The 17,388-nt window shown below is 40.0% G+C and overlaps 1 protein-coding gene across 1 annotated transcript in view; it reads left to right on the forward strand.

Moving 5' to 3' along the window:
• BUB1B (BUB1 mitotic checkpoint serine/threonine kinase B) overlaps nucleotides 1-7,145 on the forward strand; it is a 61,636-nt gene extending 54,491 nt beyond the window's left edge. The window contains exons 20-23 of the mRNA XM_053594208.1: nucleotides 131-273; nucleotides 3,192-3,363; nucleotides 4,156-4,262; nucleotides 6,620-7,145. Coding sequence (XP_053450183.1) covers nucleotides 131-273; nucleotides 3,192-3,363; nucleotides 4,156-4,262; nucleotides 6,620-6,815 — 618 coding nt within the window. The 3' untranslated portion in view covers nucleotides 6,816-7,145. The remainder of the gene's footprint in view (nucleotides 1-130; nucleotides 274-3,191; nucleotides 3,364-4,155; nucleotides 4,263-6,619) is intronic.
• The last annotated feature ends 10,243 nt before the right edge of the window (nucleotides 7,146-17,388 follow it).

Genomic DNA, 17,388 nt, shown 5'->3' on the forward strand with positions numbered 1-17,388 from the left:
AAAACTGGGACATAGACCGAGACTACAAAGGAGAGAATAAGGAAGAATACAAACCAGCAGTTATCAAGGTATTGAGTGTAACTGCAATCCACCCAATTTAAGAAATGGTTTTCTATCTTTCTATTTCCAGGATCTTCTTCAACACAGTGAATTTATTACCCATGAAATAACAATGCTGATTATTTATAACCTTTTGACAATAGTAGAGAAGCTACACAAAGCAGAAATAGTCCATGGTGACTTGAGTCCACAGAGTCTGATCCTGAGAAACAGGTTGGTCCTTTTTATTCTCTTACAATTCCATCAGCTTTCTCTTGAAACATGGATAGTTGCCAATTTTTTAAAGCCTTTTGGTAAATGCTATATTAAGGAACACGTTATGTTAAGAGAATATTTGCACCTAAAAGTCAATAATCACTGGGAATAGTTTAAAAGAATTCAACTAAACAAACATATGAGGAAATACATTAATTCGGATGAAAGAATTAACTATGAGTATTGTAATAATTCGTATCAATAAGAGATGTAAAATGAATGTTTTGAGGAATATAAAGTACACTGTCTAGTCATTCTTTGCATGGGTCAGTGCAGATCTAGCAAGGATGCCTGTCAGTTTCATGGACCAAAGCTTAAGTCAGGCCTAACCTGAGAGGTTATCCAAGACAAGTGAGTAAAACCACAGTGCAAATACAAACTATGCCAAGAAAGGGAGTTTAGTGTTTAAGTTAAATGCAGTTTGTTGATTAGATTTGAGGGGTGGACACAGAGCAAGAAATAAGAAATGAAGAAAATTCAGGAAATGTTTAGGCATAAGTAAGGCAAAACCAGTCTAAGATTTTTGTTTTATGAAAAGAACTAAAGGACCAACACAACATTTTAGGGATCATTGGTCTCATAGTTTTTGAGTAGAGCAGCCCACCTTAAAGATGCTTTGTCTGGGCTCGGCGCCTGTGGCTCAAGTGGCTAAGGCGCCAGCCACATATACCTCAGCTGGAGGGTTCGAATCCAGCCTGGCCCCGCCAAATAACAATGATGGCTGCAACCAAAAAATATCCGGGCATTGTGGTGGGTGCCTGTAGTCCCAGCTACTTGGGAGGTGGAAGCAGGAGAATCACTTGAGCCTAGAAGTTGGAGGTTGCTGTGAGCTGTGATGCCACAGCACTCTACCCAAGGTGACAGCTTGAGGCTCTGTCTCAAAAAAAAAAAAAAAAAAAAAAGATGCTTTTTCTGCCCAACCCCATGTCTTGGGTAAGCAGTTAACTTTCTTTCTGAGGTCATTGGTATACACAAATAGCTGGAATCATTCTTTACATTTCTTCTGACTACTTAATCTGTAAGAAGAGACTGGATTAGACTCTAAATCATAGTTGGCATAGAAATTTAAAGAACCTTCAATGTATTGCTGCAATTATAATCAAAAAACTTCTTTCCTGAGTAGAGAGTCATAAAGGCTTTCCTAGACATAATGTAGCAGCATTTTTCATCTAGAGTACCATAGATATTTTAGATGAGAATTATTTGTGCAAGTCTGTTTCAAATACAGTAGAACCTCTAACTTGACCACCCAAGGGACTATAACAAACTGCTCAGCATATGGAGGTGGTCAACATAAGTGTAGCTAGATCTACAGTATTGATACGTACATGAGGTACATCTCCAGTCTATGAAAATTAGGTCAACTTAAGGAGGTAGTCAATGTAGGGAGGTGGTCAATTATGGAGGTTCTACCATATTGCAGCATATTTTATATCCACACTCTCCATTACTCTTCTCAGCCATTGTGACCATCAGAAATCCCCCCATGTTGCAGTTTTTATTTCCACCTTACTTCACAACACTGCAAGTTTAGAGGACAGTGTTAGAATTCTCAGGGCTATGGAAATGGCAAGCATATATATATATTTATATATGGTCTATGAATTCGAATAGCCCTTCTCAGCCACCAGGGACTCCAGGAAAACACATAGCATTAAAGGGACATTGCCTTTTACATTGTCACTACTCATCAAATTTGATAGGAAATTTCATATAGATTCACAAGGAATTAAAAGCCAGAAGAAACCTTTTGAAATGATTTAGTTTAGTTGCTACGTATTTTTTTTGTGAAGAAAATGAGATCTAGAAAAGTGGAATCTTACCCATGGTAACAGTAAGTTAGTAGCTGACTAGAGGGCTAGGAGACCTTCCTGCTTTTTATTAACCTAAGAAACATTTTTCCTACCTCAACCAAGTTTTAGAAATATCTTACAGATTTATGATGGTTCAAAAATAAATCAGATCTTGTGCCAAGGAAAAATAGGAGCAATTTCATCTTAAAGTAAAATTAACAAAACAATTCTGTGCTGTGGAGATATGTGATTGGAGTAGTGAAAGCCTATATTTAGGAATATAGGACCTATACCAATATCACTCAAGAGTTCGGGGGGACTAATTGAGAAAAACTGAGAGACTGAAGTTTCTGAAAATATGTGAAAATAATCTATTCTTTTCTGTCAGGTAAATAGTTCCTATATCTGCTTGAAGGATTGCTTTATTGCTTGGAAAAATATAAAGCCAAGGAAAATATAATTAATTGACAGTGAATTGGTAGTATAAAGTATTTTTTAAGAAATAAGAGTTGGAATTACAAATAATAAAATAGAATATGGTGTTTAATAGAAACAAGAAATATTATGATATAGACAGCATTTTACAAAAAAACCCAGACTTGTATTGTTTTCTATTAAACTCTAGAAGGAAAAATCTGTGCAATACTTAGAAAGCTTATCTAGAATAATATAGAAGAAAGGCAATAGCACCTATAAAAGCTTAATTTTCTCCATCTTAATTCCTCTCAGTGTACAGTTGCTGCTGTACATGTTAATGTGTACAATGTGAACAGAAGCTTCTCCTTCCAGTACTTACTTTATATGACATGGAAACACATGTTTGGTGGTAGCCATGCACTGTGGTTTAAAATATACTTTGTGTCTTTGTGTCACCAAATTGATCTTGATATTCCTTCTTCCCCATTTGGGTGGACGCTGCTGCTGCTCTTACAGGTGCATTTTCATAACTTACCACTGGAGGGAGTTGTTGGCATAGGTAAAACATACCTGCAGTACCTTTTTTTTTTTTTTTTTGTAAGATCGGCTGTGCAGCTTCTTTCATGGCCTATTTTTATTATCTTTTTCTCTTAAATTTGGGCACAGAATCCATGATCCCTATGATTATGATAAGAACAATCAAGCTTTGAAGATAGTAGACTTTTCCTACAGTGTTGACCTTAGGGTGCAGCTAGACGTTTTTACCCTCAACGGCTTTCGGACTATACAGATACTGGAAGGACAAAAGATCCTGGCTAACTGTTCTTCTCCCTACCAGGTAAGTGTTAAACAAGCCTGAGCAAATATGGAGAGGGTCTCTTAATCTTTTTATTGTCTAGATAAGCTATAAAAGCTAGTGTTCACTGGTATTGGCTTTCCTGGAACAGGTGACCTAGTTTTCAGATACCAAGTCAAGCAAAACGTACCATTTTTATGTCACAGCACTGAAGAAGATGTGCATACACGTGCAAACCCCACTGACTCAGTAACCTAAGTGCCAGGGCTATTTCTACCACTTACCATCCACATAGTCTTTTATAAGTTATTTTCTATGGTCTTCTCTATAAAATAAGGATAACAGTGTCTGCTGTGTACACATAAGTATTATTGTGAGGACTGAATGAAATAATGTACATAAAAAGGACATTAGGACAAATGGCAAGTGTCTTTATATGGTGGCGTTATATGCAAAAATCCCTTCCAACTCAGCTTTAGTCATAAGGTATTTGCTGGTTGAATGTGTAGCATGAACCTGAACTTGTTATCTGAACTGGATTTAGATTATAGCCCGGAGTGCTTATAAATCTAGTAGGTCTACACATTTGAATTTGATCGTCCAGATATTTTGTCATCTTTTGTTCTTAAGCATAATTCCTAGAGTTGACTCTGTTGCTCACCTCTTTGGGGAGGTTCTCTCTTTACTGTAAGGGTGAGGAATGGTCTACTAAAATTTGTGTCATAAAATAAATTCAGTTTAGCATTGTTAATACCTTTCAACTTCCTACATAAGTAAGCTGCCATGGTAGAGACAGAGAATTATTTTAGCTGATGATGCTTTTTGTAATTTCAGGTAGACCTGTTTGGTATAGCAGATTTAGCACATTTACTGTTGTTCAAGGAACACCTACAGGTCTTCTGGGATGGGTTCCTCTGGAAACTTAGCCAAAATATTTCTGAGTAAGTATTGGTGATTTCAGGGTCTTTGCCTGTCCAAATAATTTTTTCTGTCTCTTGGGTGCTCTCTCTGCTTTGACGGCCTTTGTTTTCTTAATCTAAATGCCATGAGTCCAATAATTTCAGCCAGGTTTCATTAGAGTATCAGTAGAGCACTTAGTGTAGGATAACAGAACTTTGAGTCTTACGAGTAAGACTTACAAATAAGACTCAAAGTATTCAGACTTCAGGACAGTATCCTGAGTGTAGTTATATCATACAGACTGCAATTATAGGATAGAAGCTTTGAAGCTTCTCTGTTTAGAAGTGTTAAAAAAATGTTGGGCTCAGTGGCTCACGCCTGTAATCCTAGCACTCTGGGAGGCTAAGGCAGGTGGATTGCCTGAGCTTAGAGGTTTGAGACCAGCCTGAGCAAGTGCGAGACCCCATCTCTTAAAAATAGCCCCAGCTACTCGGGAGGCTGAGGCAAGAAAATCACTTGAGCCCAAGAGTTTGAGGTTGCTGTGAGCTACAATGCCACAGCACTCTACCAAAGGCAACAAAGTGAGACTCTCTCAAAAAAAAAAAAAAAAAAATACTTTTCGAGAATAACTTTCTAACCAATTGATGTTAGTTTTCAAACTCCTTTTAATAGCTATCGTTACCAAAAGTTAATAAGCATCTCTTGAAGAAAGTTAAATTTCTAAAATAATATACTAATGTTAGGCTATTATTTACCTAATGAGCAGGTAGAACCAAATCAGAAAATTGAATCTCCTGGTGAAGAAGTAAATGTTCTCTTAATAAAAACTGTTTAGTCTCAGAACCTTAGTACTTTCTCAAGCCTGCTCATAAAACATTAAATACCTGTGTTCCACTTTAGTTTATCTCAGGTAATAACTTTCCAGGATAAGCTTACCAATCTATCACATATTGGTACAGTTAGTCTTTGGGGGATGGTTTTTGTTGTTGTTGTTGTTGTTGCAGTTTTGGCCGGGGCTGGGTTTGAACCCACCACCCTTGGTATGTGGGGCTGGCCCCCTACCCACTGAGCCACAGGCGCCACCTTTGGTTTTGTTTTTTGTTTTTTGGTTGTTTTTTTTTTGAGACAGAGTCTCACTATGTCGCCCTTGGTAGAGTGCCATGGTGTCACAGCTCATAGCAACCTCAAACTCTTGGGCTTAAGCCATTCTATTGCCTCAGCCTCCCAAGTAGCTGGAACTATAGGCGCCTGCCACAAGGCCCGGCTGTATTTTTGTTGCAGTTGTCATTGTTTAGCAGGCCTGGGCCAGGTTCAAACCCACCTGCCTCAGTGTATGTAGCCATCTTCCTAACCACTGAGCAACAGGTGTCGAGCCTATTCTTTGAAGGTTTAGTGCCTTTCCTCCATTTCCCCCTCTGAACAATTGAATTGTAATTTTTTTCTTTAATTCAGAAATTGGCTGGTCTTACTTGTCTTTTACACATTCTTTTAAAATAGACTTGAGATTTATGTACTACATATAGAAGAGATTTAGGTTTCTTCAGTTGGCTGTGGTCCAGGCAGGTCTGGCTAACAAGCAGAAACAGGTGGAGTCAACTGGGATTTCCTAACAGCTCTGCCTTAGACAACAGTAGAAGTTTCTCTGATAAAAAGAAAATAAGCAGGGCGGCACCTGTGGCTCAGTGAGTAGGGCGCCGGCCCCATATGCTGAGGGTGGCGGGTTCAAACCCGGCCCCGGTCAAACTGCAACAAAAAATAGCCGGGCGTTGTGGCGGGCACCTGTAGTCCCAGCTGCTCGGGAGGCTGAGGCAGGAGAATCACGTAAGCCCAAGAGTTAGAGGTTGCTGTGAGCCGTGTGATGCCACGGCACTCTACCCGAGGGCCGTACAGTGAGACTCTGTCTCTACAAAAAAAAAAAAAAAAAAATAAGCAAAGATATAAACATAGATTTAAGCAGTAGTTACTTCAGTCAAGCTTAGGATTGTCAGAGAATTGTGAAGAAGATAAACCATTGGGGTAGAGGAGGGAGTTCTAATCTTTAATGACCTAGACTTTAGGGAAGTTAGAGGGAGGAGGTAAAATTCCTTTTTCTTCTATCTGTAGAAGGAAAGGGCTGGAAAAGAGCTACGTTTTAGTATACAGAGAAAATGTACAGGTTGAGATGAAAGAATTTCTTCTTTTTATGTACATTATATTATGGCTTTTCCTACTGTGGCATCCTTTTTTTGTAGTTCTTCCCTTGACTTTCAAAGGACTATTTGAATGATCTCTAACCCTAGAGTTCTGGGTATTGCCTCCTTAAATCATCCTGGGGTATAAATGTACCACTGAGTTAAATATAAAAAGATCTAATTTTCATATGCCTAATCTTGATGGAAACGGTTTTATATATTTTTAGGGTAAAAGATGGTGAACTGTGGAATAAATTCTTTGTGCGGATTCTGAATGCCAATGATGAGTCCACAGTGTTTGTTCTGAGGGAACTTGCAGCAGAAATGAATGGGGTTTTTGACACCACATTCCAAAGTCATCTGAACAAAGCCTTATGGAAGGTAGGGAAGCTAACTAGTCCTGGGGCTTTGCTCTTTCAGTAAGATAGTCAAGTCTCTCACCAGATGCCTGCATTTGTATAGTGAGACACTGAAACTGTATATGCTATCATTTAATTTAGAACACTACCAATGCTTTTCTGCTTTTCAGTAGAGCCTATTTCTCAGTACTGGTATTTTTTACACAGCAGTGTACTTACTTGTGGCCTTATCTAATTTTAATAAAGAACTGTCTTATTTTAGATAGACTCCATACTAATGAGTACCTTGTTGTCATTTAACCCATTTGTCTCTACTTTCCCCCTTTTGTAACTTGTAACATGTACTCTTATGAGCACTGTGTATTTTGTAAATAATAAAATAGTATTTGTTAAATTTGTGCTTCTAAATTTCATCTACTTTTGCAAACTAAGATAATAAATGAGTTAATTTTGCAGAGAGGAACTATTTTACCCAAGAAATTTGTAGATCCTGGACTTGGAATTATTATAACAAGACAGAATAGTCAGTCATTATTTAGGTGTTCCTGATCTTCTAACAGTGGTCTAGATTGAAAAGTAGATAAAATGATATACCAAATTTTCTTAAATTTCAAATGGTAGAGCCATACATGTGGCTTATATTTAATGTTTTTACTTCTATTCACCAAGCCCTTGGTCTATTTATATGATCTAGTGGTGCTGCTCCTACTGGGTCTCTTGATTACACACTGTTAAAAAGGAAAAGAAAAGGTTTTGAACAGGGTTTAGAAACCTTTCAGAAATGGAATAATCATTCTATCACATGCAGAATGACTTGGAGATGGCAAAGGTCAGTGAAGGAAGTAAAAGAAAATTTTGTTTGAAATATTTGAGGAAGCAGGAGGTCAGAATAAAAATAAAACTTTAAAGCATGAATTAATTTGAGAGAGAGTAGGCCTAGATGAAGTATTATAGGACACCCAAAGGGAAGCATGAATTACACTTGGCCTCGGGGATAGGAAAGAAAATTGGTTAAGGGCGGGGGGGAGTGAAAATTATCTAATTATATATTTTTAATTAATTAAATTTTTTTGTTGCAGTTTTGGCCAGGGTCGGGTTCGAACCTGCCACCCTTGGTATATGGGACTGGTGCCCTACTCCCTGAGCCACAGGCACCACCCTATATATTTTATATCTAAATATCAAGGTTAGGCTGGACACGGTGACTCAGACCTGTAATCCTAGCACTCTGGGAGGCCGAGGTGGGTGGATTGCCTGAGCTCAGGAGTTTGAGACCAGCCTGAGCAAGAGTGAGACTCCGTCTCTAAAAAAATAGCTGGGCATTGTGGCGGGCGCCTGTAGTCCCAGCTACTGGGGGGCTGAGGCAAGAAGATTGCTTGAGCCCAAAAGTTTGAGGTTGCTGTGATCTATGATGCGATGGTACTCTACCGAGGGTGGCAAAATGAAACGCTTATCAAATAAATAAATAAGCAAATAAATAAATAATCTAATGTTCCTCCATGCATACTGCTCTAAGATTGCTGGAAAGCAAAAAATCCGAAGTTTATCTCAACTAAAAATATTTAAGTAGATATGGTTGAAGCACTGAAAACATGACTTGGATCTGAAAGATGATCAATGTAGAAATATTTGTTCTTAACCAAAATACAGCTCTCTAAACATTTTCACATTTGCTTCTCCTACTGATGTTATAAAATGATACATCTGTATCTTTTATATAATAGAGTCCCCTCCCTGTCTGCTTTCATGTTTCAATCCACTGCATTGACACATAAAGCCATTAGCCTGATGCTGAACAGTAAATTTAGATTCCTTCTTAATGTAGGCTTAGCTACTATCTAGTAAATTCTTCATCAACCTTGACAACAGGCTATTACATGGATAAAGCTTTGTTTCTGAGGAAGGGGAGAGGTATCTGATGAAGCTACTCTGTTAGAGAACCATTTTGCCACCCCCTCTTCACTTCCCCATCTCCTTCAAACCTAGCCCTTCTTTTAGAGGGGAGGATAAGGGTGCCTGACCAATTAGGACCTAAGATGTCTTAGGTTTTCTCTTGGCCTAAGCATAAAACCATAAAGAGGGATCTTTTCCATCTCCCTTATATATTATGCTTGTTTCTCTTAGAAGAAGAAAGGCTTTCTTTTTTGGCAAAAACTTAAAATGTTTCTTATTCTTGTTCACTAAGGCAGAAATAGTGTAATGATGGACCTGGGCCAGTTGTGGAAGGACAAAGCTGAAAAGACATGATGTTTACTTTTGTTTGAAATGAGACCATGAAATATATAGTGCCTCGTCATTCACAAAGTATTTGTACATCCACCGATCTTACACCATTGTTAGGGCCTTCATCCTCCTATGACAGTTGTACAAGAAACCTTCCACCAATTCTGAGTGCTCTCATGTCAGACCTGAATGTGGACGTAAAAGGGTTTTCATGTCGGTAGGACTTCAGACCTTTGACTGAGCTATTATCTCAAGGTAGATAAGAAAGCCTTTCCCAGGGTTAGCACAAGATTCTTTGAAATAACTGTGTTGTTGACGTCTTTAGGCCAAAGAGCAAAGACAACAAAGAAGTGCTTTTTTGTTGTATCTGAAAGGAGAATTCTTGCAACTACACAAATTCTTACTAGCATGCCAAATTTGCTTCTAATCTGGCTTCTAAAATTAAGACTTCCCCAGTAGAGAGGATGTGTGTTTAAAAAGAATTTTTTTTTAACATAGCAAACTTCAACCTTAAGGGGGTCCATCGTCCCACCAAATATATAAGAAGCTATGAATATTTAGTGAGGATAAAGGTGGCATTTTAAATCAGTATGAAGAAAAGTGGATTATTCAATATCTGTTGTTGAAACAATGGATTAGAGTGTGAGCTTTATGTCCAGTGTCACCACTAGCTTATATAGCACCGTTTTTTTTTGTTTGTTTGTTTGTTTTTTGAGACAGAGTCTCAACCTGTCACCCTGGGTAGAGTGCCATGCCGTCACAGCTCAGCAACCTCAAACTCTTGGGCTTAAGCGATTCTCCTGCCTCTGCCTCCCAAGTAGCTGGGATTACCGGTGCCCGCCACAACTCCTGGTTGGATTTTTGTTGCAGTTGTCATTGTTTTAGCAGGCCTGGTTGGGTTTGAACCCGCCAGCCTCACTGTGCGTGGCCGTTGCCCTACCCACTGAGCTACAGGTGCCGCCCACATAGCACCTCTGTGCACGTTATACAGAGGCTCGCTCCTTTAGGATTCACTACCTCCCAATGCACATAGTTTTATTGAATTTCTGTCCCTACTTACCCTTCAGCCTGGTATTCTGCAGCAAATAAATTGTACAGCCTTATGCAGTGGTCTTAACCTATTTCACTGCTTATCCACAAAACAATTTTGGATAGACTAAAAATTTTAATGAAAGTACTAGTTGATTTGTAATCTTCACAAATAAGATTGCTATTAGTATAGTGGATAGGAAGTTAAGTACAACATAGCCACTTAAACCTTCCTCCAAAAACATACAAGTACCATAAACTCAAACTAGGAAAAGTTACTTGCAATGAATATTTGCATCATCTTTCTAGTGCATTATCTCGAGGTCTCCTGATTGATACCTTCTCCCACTGCCACCAGCCAAATCAGTACCCTTCAGTGGCTTCCCATCTCAGCCCAATATCTAAAGACTTTATCATGGCCTACAAGATCCTACCCAATCTACCCCCTCCTCTCCTCTGTCCTTTTCCCTGACTCCTGTTTCCTTGCTCACTCCACGCTAGTCTGTCTACCTTCTTGCTGCTCCTCAGAGGTGCCAACTTGTTTCCGTCTTTGGAGCCTTTTTGCTTATTTCTTCTGCCTGGAATTTTTTTTTTTTTTTTGAGACAGAGCCTCAAGCTGTTGCCCTGGGTAGAGTGCTGTGGCATCACAGCTCACAGCAACCTCCAACTCCTGGGCTTAAGCAATTCTCTTGCCTCAGCCTCCCAAGTAGCTGGGACCACAGGCACCCTCCACAATGCCCGGCTATTTTTTGGTTGCAGCTGTCATTGTTGTTTGGCGGGCCCAGGCTGGATTCAAACCCACCAGCTCAGGTGTATGTAGCTTGCGCCTTAGCCACTTGAGCCACAGGCACCGAGCCCTGCCTGGAATATTCTTTCTCTGATCTTCATTTGGATTACTTCCTTACTTCCCCTCAGGTGAGTGTCTCGTCTAATCTCTATCAGAGATGCTTTCCTTGACCATTCTGTACAAAATAGCATCCTATACGCACTACTATTGGTTTCCATCTCCTTTTACTCTCTTCTGTTTTTTTTTTTTTTCCATAGCACCTGTCACCCCTCTTATGTTTGCGTCTGTACATATATTTTTCCTGTATCTCACACTAGAATTTAAGCTCCTTAAAAGCAAGGATTTTCTTTGTTTTCTGGATATTTGGTTTGGCAGAGTCTCACAGTTTTACCCCAGGCTACAGTGCCTAGGTCACAGCAACCTCAAACTCCTGGATTCAAGCGATCCTCCTACCTCAGCCTCCCCAGTAGGTGGGACCACAGGCATGTGCCACCACACGGGATTATTTTCCTATTTTTAGTAGAGACAGGGTCTCATTCTTGTTCAGGTTGGTTTTCTGTTTTTACCCTAGTACCTAGAATAGTGCCTGAATGAATAAAACTATTTTACCTAAAGTACAAAGAACTCTTAAAAATGAAAAAAAAAGCAAAACCAATAGAAATAGGTAAAAGACATGAACAATCCACTGAAACATTTTAATGGCCAATATACACGAGATGTTCAACTTCATTCCTAATTAAATTAAATGCAAAATAAACCAGAAGTAAATGATTAAAAATTGTATTTGTGAGGATGGTTGGGATATAGGCACTAGTATAAGTTGGGGTGGAAATTGGTACATTATAAGTTAATTGAGCAATATTTATTATTAATAAACTTATTCCCTTTAGCTTATAAATTTTTCTAGAATTTATCTCAGAAAAACACTGACACATGCTTAAAGAGAAAGCACTCTTTGTTACATTTGTCCTCACTGCTTCTAAGGCTCATTAATCCCTAGAAAGATAATCCATGTGACAGCCCCTGGAAAAGTAAGCATGCAGAGGTACCAACAGACGCATCGCTGTAGGCTGCAGGGTCCCTCACCCTGAGCAGGGAAAGCCCTTCCAGTTTTTCGTGGGCCTCCTTCTTACAGTTGGCAGAACCTGAGTTAGGCAGACCTTTTCAGCATGGGTTTAAAAAAAAAATTTTTTTTTTTTTTTTTTTTTTTTTTTTTTTTTTTGAGACAGAGTGTCATTTTGGCACCCTCAGTAGAGTACAGTAGCATCATAGCTCACAGCAACCTCAAACTCTTGGGCTTAAGCAATTCTCTTGCCTCAGCCTCCCTAATAGCTGGGACTACAATTACCCACCACAATGCCTGGCTATTTTTGCTTGTTTTAGCAGGCCCAGCGGAGTTCAAACTACCAGCCCTCGCTCATGTGGCCAGTACCTTAACAACTGAGCTATAGGCACCCAGCCTCAGAGTATTTAAAAAGCTAGAAGAGGGTGGGAAGTGATAGCCTGTAGGGAGACTGTACAGGAGTGGGGAGAGGAAAGAATGAAGGATTTTACTTTTATATTTGTGTATTTATGAACATTTTGAGTTTTCTGACCATGTACACATTGCTACTTTTTAAAAAATGTTTACTGGGATCATCTAGGCTATGAAATTATAGGCCATGTTTTTGTCTTTTTTCTCCCCTCTTCTATGTTATAAAAAATAAAAAGCTGGGCGGCGCCTGTGGCTCAGTGAGTAGGGCGCCGGCCCCATATGCCGAGGGGGGCGGGTTCAAACCCAGCCCCGGCCAAACTGCAACAAAAAAATAGCCGGGTGTTGTGGCGGGCGCCTGTAGTCCCAGCTGCTCCGGAGGCTGAGGCAAGAGAATTGCTGAAGCCCAAGAGCTGGAGGTTGCTGTGAGCCGTGTGACGCCACGGCACTCTACCGAGGGCCATAAAGTGAGACTCTGTCTCTACAAAAAAAAAATAAAAAGCCTTATAAGTGTTAGCTCTTTAAGAAACTGGGAAATTTGGGAAGGTTTATTCAAATATAAAGGCAAACTGATTTGGAATTAAAATGAATAAAAAGAATTCATTGAAGATATATCTAAACTTATTTTTAGTATGCTGAAAAGTCATTACATTTTGTAATGTTCTATTAGAGAGATGCTTTCTAAAATTACTATCTTCCTACTATGTAACTTCCCATGTCTGTGAGCAAGGGAATGAATTGCATAAAATCCAACTTTTTCCAAAGCAAAATACATTTTATAAATATACATAAAAACTTTAATTTCTACAATCTGATGTATGTTTTAAAAAGGAACACTGATGAACTTAGGCTAAATTCTATCAACATATACGTTCCCCACCATCCACACTTACTGCTCCACTTACCTTGCCCCTTAGCAGTTCTCAAAGCTGTGGGTTGTGACCCACAGGAACTGTATAAAAGGGCTGCAGCATTAGACAGATTGAAAACCACTGCCTTAGCGGCTTGGGGCAAGCTTTCAGCTTTGGAGCAGCGTAGTCCTCTAAGTGCATTTCAGCTTTTCCATAGGAAACAGTGACTGCCCAATCAAACTGCTAGTTCTTAAATCCCTTGTGAGCAAGGGGCTACATGCCTAGGTATCATTTTATATACACCCAGAAATTAGCACAGTTCTCAATAATAAGTAGTGAATTCAAATACTGGAAAAGAGTGGCCACAGATTCAGAAACTATTATATTGGAGCCTTGGTGAAGGGAATAAAGATCTATCCTAAGCTCTAGGTGTAGCTGGAATTGTAATCTCACTTTCATTTCCAGATCCCACTTTATGTGTGTTTCTTTAACGTGTTATAATTGACTGCTGACCTTACATTGTCCTATTTACTCCTTTTTAAATTAAATGCCATTTTCATAGGTATATTCCACCAAAATGTGTACCTTCTTTATTTCCTATGAGTGTTTAATTCCGTCTCACATTCATTTGAAACAGTTATGTGAATCAGTGCATGCTGCAGTTTCAAAATAGTTTCATTTGACTGGCCTGGTCATATGATGCATTTATTTAATTGCTTCAGTCCTAAAATTAACAAAGCAAGGATAGCATTTCATAAACATAAATACCAGTTAAAATCCGTGGACAGAAAGATTGACATTCATTTGTTTGCTTTTACATTTTAAAGTTGAAAAATCTGGTAACACTAGAATAAAGTGATAACAAAATTAAAGGCAATGACACATGAAGCTTTAATGATGTTGGCTCATTCAAGGAAACAACAGCTAAGGTTTGAGTGAATGTGTGGTGCAATGGTCGAGGAGTCCCAGTTAGTCAAGGGGATCAGGCTGGTAGAAATAGGAGCTACGTAGAGTTAACTAGCATTGCTGTGATAGACCTCCCAGATCAAGTGTACTCTGTCACTGAACAGATAAGAAAGCCATTGCTCAAGACTCATCCAGATAGGTTTGTTTAGTATCCTAGCAATGGAGCCGTGGTTGGGGTTCCATGGTGTAGGCCCCTGGGGCAGCCACAGAGCTCCTACCAGACATTCCTCTGCTGCATTGTTATTAGTTGCCTTGGACTTGCGTATGTATACGCCTTACTTCTCCACCTCAGATGAGCTCTCTTTTAAGGCCAAGTTCTCTGTCTTTTTATACCCTAGTTAGGTCTTGCATATAGCGCTCACATAGAGGGGGTCAACTTTACAGACCTAGGGCTTGCTTAGAACCCCCTCAGTATTGAGATGGCTTCCTCCCAATGGTGCCAGATCAAACACTAACACAGTGGTTAGAAATTCTGTTTTTAAATCCAAATGCCTGGACTTGAATCCTTGCTATGTAGCATTGAACAAGTTACTTAGCCGCTCTGAGCCAGTGTCATTCTCTATAAAATAATGATAACCCAAGTACCTACTTTACAGGGTATTGAGAACTAAAGCTTTTGGCACATATGTGTATTTGTAAATCTTTGAACTGATTTAGTTTTAACATTGTTTTGTGGTCTGAGGTTCTCTGGAAACCTCTTAAATAGAGTGGTGTCCAGCTGGTTGACTGGAGCCTTTCGACTTCATTCATGAAAACAGTATAGCTAAGTCTGTGATATAACAAAGATGAAAGAAATGGGTTCTATAATCTAAAGATAAAGGAGAAAGTAGTTGTTTCTATTGGGAGTAAGCTTCTGGGAACCAAATGTTTGTACTAAAAGAAGACAGTCTCAAGATCAGCCAGATACCAAGATATCAGGAGTTCATCTGGTCCCCACTTTTCTGTCTAAAGCATCTCTGGCTCCCAGCTGTGCTACCTCTCAGCCACGTTCAGAGCACAAGCATCTTTAGAAGGCTGCCTCCAGCCCCACTTGCTCTGGTGGACCAAGCAGGTGGTGCCCACTAACCACCTACAGATGCATCTTACTCCTTTCTCTTCTTCCCACCGCCAGGGGAGTTGACTTTTTGGCTTAGGGAGCACAGCTTACTAACCCCATTTAAGGTCAAGACATTTAGTCTCCTCCCAAGACTCCTTTCCTGCCAGAGCTTAGGCTTTTGGAATAATAGTCATGTGCCACATAATGTTAGCAACAGACTGCGTATAGGTTGGTGATCACATGAGTTTATAATACCGTAATTGTACTGTACCCTTTTATGTTTAGATATAGAAATACTATTGTGTTGAAACTGCCTGCAGCATTCAGCACAGTAATGTGCTGTACAGGAGCAACAGGCCACACTCTACAGCCTAGGTGTGTAGCAGGCTACACTATCGGGTTTGTGTAAATGCCCTCTGTGATGTTCCCACAATGACAAAGTCACCTAACAAAGCGGTTCTCAGAACATACCCCTGTCATTAAGGGACACTCGACTGTATTTCTATTTTATGTTCTACTACAGCCCTTTTCCGAGCCAATGAATTAAAGGTGATCACTTGATAGTAGGAAAAAAGACAGGAGAAATGTAGGAAGCCCTGTAAACTCAATTAAGAAACTGGAAAACCTGGACTCAAATGCTAGCTCTGCTCCTTACCAGCTACTTGATAAGGTTAGGGCAATCTGCTTTGCTTTCCCATCTATAAACTAGTACAGACAGCTCCTACCCACATAGGGTTCTTCTAAGAATTAACCCAAGATGGTTGGTAAGCATGAAAGTTCCTTGGTTTTAGCAAGCAGCAGGTCGGTCTCTGCCTCCCCAGCTTCCAGCCCAGGGCAAGTCATGTAGGAAGGAGTCGGCAGGATTGGTGTGAACCGTTGTTGAATTTAAGCCACTATTGAATGAGATGCCTGACATTCTTACTCAGGCCTCCAGCCCAAACCCGTTGACTCCTGTTATACTTGTTGAAACGTGTTCATTTTCCCCTCCAAGGCAGCAAATATCTTGGAATGCAGCAACAAAGATAGCCAAAAATATTTATTAACTCTACTGTGAGCTCCACATTGACAACTGGCACCATGAAGCGTATAAAGAAACGTAAGGCACACTCACTTCCTTCAGGGAGCTTGTAGTTTAGAGAAACAGGATAAAACAGCTTACAAGCCAAGAGAATGTAAGAGAGAAATAAATCAGTGAAAACCAGACATCTCTAGGAAAGCCATGAGGAAGAGCTAAAGGAGTGGAGCAAATACCACACAAGGCGCCAAAAATATGCACACATTTAAGGCGACGTTATCTGTGTATTACTTTTTGAAGTGAAAGTGTACTTGGACATAGGCACATCCATTTTATCTGCAATTCATACACTTTTAGAGAATGATCTATTTTACTTCCAACAAAATCTCTTAAAATGTGGCACCCCCTGTATGTGTTGGAACCTTCAGAGGAAGTAAGGGCCAGTATGGCTGGGGATGCCCCAGAAGCCACCATGGCATGGTAAGTGTTGGTGCTGCCTTATATTAGATGCATAGTTTTCAGCTGCAAAAAATTGGGAAAACAACCCAAAATATCTTAAGGGGAAAAAAATCTGTTATCTCACATAACAGCAAGCCTGGAGCGCAGCAGTTGATGCAGGGTCCAAATGTTCCCACCTGTCTATTCTCCCACCCTCAGCATGTGAGCCCCCATTGGCTACCACAGTTCCAGGCTCAGCAACTTGGAGCAGCATAAGAAAACTTTTCCAAAAACCCTCCCAGCCGACTACCTCTCATGGCTCTTGGCCAGATTGTCACATATCTGGGGACTAAGCCAATCTCTGGCAAAGGGAAGGGTTTTACCACAATTGGTTTAAACTAATTAAGATTCACCCCTGGGGCTGGGGCTGAGGTAGGAAAGGAATGTACATTCCAATAAATTGAGTTTCTTTCAGCAAGTGAGAATGGAGGTGAGATGCTTTAGAAAGGCACCCAAGAGCGTCTCCTGCATAAGTAGCGTTGGGAAGAAAAAAGGAAAGACAATATTCCTACCCAGAGATAAATTTCATGAGGACAGGGGCTTGTCCTGTTCACTGGGTCATCCCCAGCCCCTAACATAGAGCATTTTACCTGCAGGTACTCAATGGAGATTTGTAGGATGGATTAGTTAACAATATTGTGAGGAGAGTTAGTGTATGGCAAGGGTAGGGTGTTCTCAAGAAAATCAGTTTTGGCTGGAGTCGTTCTAGAGACGCTGGCCACCCTCTACAGCTGTCTTTTGTTGCTTTGCATCACCCACGC

The sequence above is a fragment of the Nycticebus coucang genome, chromosome 6, assembly GCF_027406575.1.
Source record: "Nycticebus coucang isolate mNycCou1 chromosome 6, mNycCou1.pri, whole genome shotgun sequence".
Classification (NCBI taxonomy): Eukaryota; Metazoa; Chordata; class Mammalia; order Primates; family Lorisidae; genus Nycticebus; species Nycticebus coucang.